Source organism: Mchenga conophoros, linkage group LG13, assembly GCF_057382185.1.
Source record: "Mchenga conophoros isolate Kocher_MC1m ecotype Shallow Benthic linkage group LG13, M_conophoros_male_GT1.1, whole genome shotgun sequence".
NCBI classification, from domain to species: domain Eukaryota; kingdom Metazoa; phylum Chordata; class Actinopteri; order Cichliformes; family Cichlidae; genus Mchenga; species Mchenga conophoros.
The window spans coordinates 24,522,256-24,529,526 of NC_140538.1; the positions used below are offsets into that span (position 1 = coordinate 24,522,256).

At 39.5% G+C, this 7,271-nt stretch overlaps 1 protein-coding gene across 1 annotated transcript; it reads right to left on the minus strand.

The window, feature by feature from the left end:
* Window positions 1–6: 6 nt before the first annotated feature.
* Window positions 7–2,603, minus strand: mrpl2 (mitochondrial ribosomal protein L2). The gene is made up of 8 exons (XM_085297386.1): window positions 2,465–2,603; window positions 2,040–2,130; window positions 1,774–1,945; window positions 959–1,100; window positions 764–879; window positions 572–682; window positions 398–471; window positions 7–317 (listed from the first exon to the last, which is right to left on the minus strand). The coding sequence occupies exons 2-8, from the start codon at window positions 2,109–2,111 to the stop codon at window positions 108–110; spliced, it is 897 nt and encodes a 298-aa protein (XP_085153512.1). The 5' UTR covers window positions 2,112–2,130; window positions 2,465–2,603; the 3' UTR covers window positions 7–107.
* Window positions 2,604–7,271: the final 4,668 nt, after the last annotated feature.

Sequence of the window (7,271 nt, forward strand, 5' to 3'; positions counted from 1 at the left end):
CGGCTCGTCTTTATTTAGATTTATTTCTCAGAACAACGTTAGATTTCATCCCAAGGGATCAAAGAAAAAAATCTACAATCCGCTAAACATGTCCAACATGTGCCGTGTTAGCTCGCTGAGACTGAGGGCAGGTTGATGTAGACCTTCATCGGAGGCAGCGGTTTAATCTTGCGCCCTGCCCAGCCTCCCTTCCTCTGCCACAAGCCGCTGGAAGGGCGGATGCCCAGCCAACGATTGCGCCCGGCTTTGCCGATGATCCGTTTATTGTGGTCGACGTTGGAGATGCGTCCCACTGTGACCATGCAAGTCTCCAGCACCTGTGTGTTTACGAGACAGCATTTAGCCAAACTGAACGTGTCTTTAACAGCGGCTGTAATCCTATTCCAGATTACTTCACCTGAACCTGCTGCTTTGAAGGAAGCTGAACGATTGCCGTTCCATTTACTTTACGAAGCAAAACGCCGCTCGTGCCTGAAAACCAAATGAAACACAGCGTTCACTTTAGTAGCTTTTCTGAGCAACCTCGCCTTCCAGCAGCTTACATAGTGAGGGATACAGTACAGTAGGTTACCTGCAGCCCGGATATACTCTGATCCCTTCCCAGGTCGTAACTCCAGGTTGTTCACCAGCGTCCCCACAGGAAGAGCCCCCAGCGGGTAAGCATCTCCCTCATTGGCCGAAACTGCAAAATTAAACAATTCTCATTAGATATACAGGTTACGAAGGCCGACGAACCTCCAACTGAAAAACTTGGATCCTGTACCTGCCATGCGTCCAATAACCCCAGATGTTTTAATGATGTCTCCAGCCTGCATGTTCTCTGTTGCAATGATCCATCTTTTTCGCTCACCTCCAGCTACCAGGGCGATATCAGCAGACCTGCACGCAGACAAACCCAGCTTAGTGTTTTCAGTACTTTGAGCGTACACATTAGACTCCGGGCAGTAAGTGGTCTCACCTGCACGGGTCGTATCGCACTTCAACAACCTTCTCCTCAAAAGGCTGGCCCTCTCTGTTGGCTTCATACCGTAGACGATGGAAGTCTACCCACCGGTATCTTTGTTTATGACCACCGCCAATGCCATGTGTACGTATTCTTCCTGTAGAAGGAAGTAGGGCGGCAAACGCTTGAAAGAAAGCCACAAGCCTTGAATTCTGAGGCTACACAGGAGTTCAAACTTTTACCTTGAGCACAATTTCATACTTTAACTATAGCACCAGGCAGGTTTCTATTAAAATGTGTTTTACAAAATGTAACAAAACCTTTCCTGTAGCAGACTGCTACAAAAAATAAAAAAATCTGTTGAATCTAATCTGTTCTTTTGAAGACAAGTCTCTTTGGTGCATTCACACTACAGGCACTGACTCAAATGTGATTTTTTTTTTGCAGTGTGACCTCAGTCTGAATTCACGTGACTTTCACTCCACTCTGAGTGTGAACCCCCTGCATCCACCGATGTCTGGGTATAGAGGGAGCAGGCATTAAGGGGCCATTTCACCATAAAAAGCTTTCTCTGTCCTCATTGATAAACTAGAAGATGTGCAGCATTTAAAAGCTGTACATCAGCATTTAAATGCCACCATAAACTCTGACTTCAGTGGCATCTTTTTGTTTTAAACACAGTGGCTACATAGTGTAGTGCTTTACATATTCGCAAAACAAGGGAAAGATCCCTGGTTCATTATGGAGAGGAGAAACAAACCCCTATGTGGCTGTATCTCAAAAACATCCTGTGAACATACAGCTATTTTTTTTTTACCACTGCACTTTACCTGTGTGATCTCTGCCTCCTGTCTTTTTCATTCCGATAGGCCTGATGGTGTACTTCTCCCTCTGCTTCCATCTGACCCTGTTCTGCTCCAGAGAGGCTGTGGTGAGGAAGCCTCTGCACTGGATCACCGCACTACTGGGCACCTGAGCTCCCAGCTTACTCCATGCAGCTGCCTGTCAACACCAAAAAGAGCCGCTCAGATTGTTCCTGATGTCATGTTTACTGTCTAAATATGGCTGACAGGACCAAGGCAGGAGGCGTTTTTACCTGAGAGGAGACCAATGCGGGCTGGGAGAGAGTCAGGGAGCGCAGGGCTCGAGTTAGACACGACAGCGCCATCACAACAAGGACCTGCAGACTGGTGAAGGGAGACACTGTGTTTAAAATCAAGTAAGTGCTAACATTTCTCCTGCTTTCGGCCCCGACTGTAGCTGACACAAATCGGTCACATAATCGATAGTTCGCCTGACTTTTATCGGTGGTTGCATATGTGCATCAGCTCTGCTTAGCATATCTTCAGTTACCAAATGACAAGCAAACGTGAACCACCGCTAGCTTAGCGTCTCTCTACAAAGACAGCTCCATCAGCTCAGTAACGTTTCTTTTCGGTTTTAATGAACAGATCTTATTTAACCCCTAGTCTGAGGTCAAGTGTGTGATATTACCGAACCTAACCGTAGCATTCGACTAACCTTTATATTTTAACTTATTTCATCCCGAGCGTCTCTTCTGCGTCCTTCGCAGTCCTGCACGCGATGTCGCGCAGTGATGACGTATGTATTGCTGTGTCCTGTCTGTCGAAGCGTCGAATGTGGTGGGTTGAGAAACGGATTGTTTTAGTGAATCAGCTGTTTAATCCTAATGGGCAGCTCATGTCCTACTCAGAATTCTTAAACACCTATAAATTTCCAGCCACACCCAAAGAATATGCCATATTATTTGATGCAATACCTACGGGTATTATAATGCTTTTTAAAGGTATTCAACCTTGCATGTCATCTGTTTCTCTCCCCAACCCTTTAGATTCACACATAGGAAGAATCTGTCTAACAAACCACAGTAAAAGTAATAAGAATATCCGTGCTTTGTTCCAGACAGAATCTCTAACTATCCCACATGTGGTCTCTTATTGGAATTTCTTTGTCAGTGACATTAACTGGAAAAGAGTATGGACAATTCCTAACAAGTATCTGGTAACGAATAAAGTGAAGGAAGTCTCATTTAAAATATTGCATAAATTTTATCCTGCTAATCATTACATGACGAAGTTCAAAAGGGACATAAATGTGAACGGTGGATTTTGTGGAAGCCATCCTGAGACTGTGCAACACCTCTTCTGGATCTGTTCATACGCTAGAACATTTTGGAAAGACTTCAGTAGATTCATTGCTGGACATCTCTATAATGACTTTACTGTGAAATGGGAAAATGTTGTATTTTGTTTCTTTCGAAGGCAAAAAAAAGAAGATGTTTACTTTATAATAAACTTGTTAGTTATCTTAGCTAAATTTTATTTTCACAAATGCAAATACAGTAACAAAAAACCTAATTTTAAACATTACTATAATGATGTTTTATGTTACATAAAATTGATTAGTGGATCACTTAACAAAAAGGCTATGAAAACTATTACTATTTGTAGTAATTACAAATTATTTGAATGTTTGCAATTCTTTGTATTACACCCCCTGGCATATGTTAATTTTGTTCTGATTGTGTACATGTTCTGTATACTGTTTCTTAATAAAGTTTAATATTTTGAAGAAAAAAAGCGTCGAATGTGTCGGGTAATCTCGGGGGCGTTTTTTTTTTTTCTTAACTTTATTTAACAAACAATGAGTATACAACATACAAACAGATGAAGTATACAAAACAACAGAACATCAACACAAAAAGCCAAAGGTAAAAGAAAAAGGTAACAATTATAAGAATACACGCAAAAATTCACATACATATATTGTTTTGAGCCTTTTTGTTGGTGGAGTCTGATATTGATTGTATGTACATTTCCACATCCTTAAAATAATGACAGAAATATGGTGTTTTGTTAGTAAACTTACATTTATGGATAAAAAATTTAGCTAAAAGTATGAACAAATTTATCATAAAAAACATTTCTCATACTTCTTGGGGAACTTAAAGAAACAGAATAAAACATTTTCCCATCGTAAAGAAAACTCCCTTAAAATATGGACAATAACAAACCTGCTAAATTCCTTCCAGAATCTCTGTGTAAAAGAACAGTACCAAAAAAGATGTGTCACAGTTTCTGGATGATCCCCACAGAAAGTACAATTAGTATTTATGTCCCTTTTAAATTTTACCATGTAGTGACTGGCTGGATAACATTTATGTAGAATTTTAAATGAGACTTCTTTCACCTTATTTACAATCAAATATTTATGGGGGACCATCCAGACTGTCTTCCACTTGATATCTGGAACATATCGGTTCCAATAAGATATTATATATGGGAGAGAGACGATATCTTCTTGGAATAAACTACGTATTCTCTTATTGCTGTTACCAAGTTCCTGTGAAAAGCAGATTTTTCCTATTGGTGACTCAGCTGGATCAGGGAGAGTGACTGAGGTAGATATTGAGCTGTCAGTGTTTTTATATAACATTAAAGTCCCTGAGGGTGTGGCACCAAGCACCATTGAGAATTCCTGAACACTGATTGGAAAATTATATAGTGCAATAAAGTCGTTGTAAGTAAGTAGTTGTCCCTCTTTACTAACCAGCTGAGCCACCAATAGGATCCCATTTTGGACCCAAGTTTCCAGGAAAAGTGATTTATTTTTATATAAAATATCTCTGTTGTTCCAGATAAGATATTTGTGAGGTGAGAAGTTGTGTTTATAAATGAGGGTCCACGCTAAGAGGACCTGCTTATGGAAGGATGAAAGCTTTACAGGGAGTTTCTCAACATTGTAATTACAATTTAAAACAAAATTAAAGCCACCAAAACGAGAGAAAATATAATGTGGTATAAAGTTCCAGATAGAGGTAGGGTTTTTAAGAAAATGTTTAGCCCAATTAATTTTGAAAGTGTTATTTAAAGTAGAAAAGTCTAAGACGTTAAGTCCACCTGATTCGTACTTATTCATCACAACAGTTTTTCTAATATAATGCGTACGGTTTTTCCATATAAAATTAAAGAGCATACGGTCAATATCTTTACTAATTTTCTTATCCAGATGTAAGGAGAGAGCAGCATATGTTAATCGGGATAACCCTTCAGCTTTAGTAATTAACACTCTACCTTTCAAAGACAAGTCCCTTTGCAGCCACTGGTTGAACTTTTTTAGGGTTTTCTGTATAATTGGAGTGAAGTTTGAAGAGCATCTTGATTTTTGGTCTTTGGATATTAACAGTCCCAAGTATGTGACTTCTTGTTTAACAGAGATATTACAGATAGTATTTGCAGGGCAGTCTTTAATTGCTAGTAACTCACACTTTTTTAGATTTAGGCATAAACCAGAGGCCTCAGAGAAATCACTAATCACAGTAAGGGCTGGAGGGATTTGGTTTGCATTCTTCAAGAAGAGTGTGGTGTCATCGGCTAACTGGCTGATGACGAGCTCCTTATCAGCTATGGTGATTCCTTGTACAACACTGTTTGAAATATTAGTAGCAAGAATTTGTGTACAAAGTAAAAATAAATATGGTGAAATAGAACATCCTTGGCGAATAGCACGTTTCAGGTCAAATCTCGGGGTGGAGCCGTTAATCATTTTAATAGAACTATTGCCATGTGTGTATAAGGTTTTGACAGCTTTACAGAAAAACTTGCCAAAGCCAAATTTTTCCAAAGAGTGGAAAATAAATTGATGTTCAATCTCGGGGGCGTTTTTGTGAAGCACGTATCGAGGCTTGCTTTGATTACGTATGCAGTGACGTTCGAGGCCTCGCGGGCAGTCCGTACCACGTGACTGATTCAGGGACTGGTTCACCGGTTCGCGCCAGATTCGAAATAAAATGGGCAGAAAAACACAGCAGATTTCCCATCACACTGCGTTGTGGAATTGGATTTCGTACGTGTTACATAGTTACTTGAGCATTTCTTCTTCGATCGAACCAGCAAGGAAGAGATTTTTTATTTTATTTTATCTCTCCTAATAAAGTATGCACACAGTAATAAATATCACAAATGATAAGCATCATAATATAAATAAACAACACTACAGATCCTATAATCTGATTTCTGTCTTTTAGTTTATTAAAAAGTGAAGCACCAAACACTAGTTTGTGTCATTATCCAGATGTAGCATGATTACACAGGTACTAGGAGCGGGTTTTGATTATCGATTAAAATCGATTCTAGCTTGGATAACGTGATATCGATTCATTAAAACCCTGAATCGATTTTTAATATAAATATTACTACATTTCAACCACCACCAAACAACTGAAACAGTAAATGAGAGCAGGTACATGGATTCTGCACAAAGAGTAAACACAAAGCGTGGACCGCTGACGCATCAGAATCAGTGAGATGTCGCCTTTCTCACCAGACAGCAGGGACACGGTCGGGGCTGAAAGCCGACAGCTCACTGATTCTGTTCCGTCGGCGGGTCTGTGCTTCATGTTTACGCCTTTTTTGCGCTGATTCTGAAGCTGCAGGTTTTATTTCTCTTCAAACAATATATTGACCGAACCAGCAGTAAAAGGAGATCCAAACTACGCTTCACATAAACATCGTCATGAATTTCCTCTTACTTTTGCTGTTTTGCTTTCACCAGGATAAAATCACACTTCATGCACAGCTTTCTCTCTCACACTCTCTCTCTCTCTCTCACACACACACACCTACGCGCACACACACACACACACACACAGTATACTTCAAGACCAGTTTCCCGTCTAAAAATCTGTTTTCTGTGTTATTCGCTTGTTTGTTACGCATAAGACCTCCGTTCTTTACAGCGCTGTCAGCCGCTGTTTTTTCCATTTTAAATACTTCCGAAAAGAAAACCTAATTTCTGCCGTTCAATAGGCTACTAAAATAATTTAAACTTTTTAACATTATGCAAAATTGCAAAACGCTAAGGTGTGTCTCTAATAAAACCTCTGTAATTTGCTCTGCTTCAATTCAGCAGCATCAGGTAATGTTCATTTGTTGATTAATGGTTTTCTTTCGGTTTTGATCTACTGCTGAATATTTTTATAAAATCGTTTTTCTGTTTTAGCCTCAGCTATGTTGACACAAAGGCATCTGCTGTGATGCTTACACATTAGATAAAGTCTCGAAAGTGTCAGCTTTCTTTTTATAGTTATAAAAATATGCAAATGTACTGATCTATGATCTGAATTATACTATTGACTGACTGTCTGAGGCTAACAGTTACACAATCATACCAAAACTCCGTCCTGATAGTTTCCACTTTCTCTTTTGTATCACACATACTGAGACAATATTCGGGATAAATAACCATGAAAACTATTTATTTATTCCGTTTAGAGGTTTACACATCATTATAATCACAGAGCCCGCTT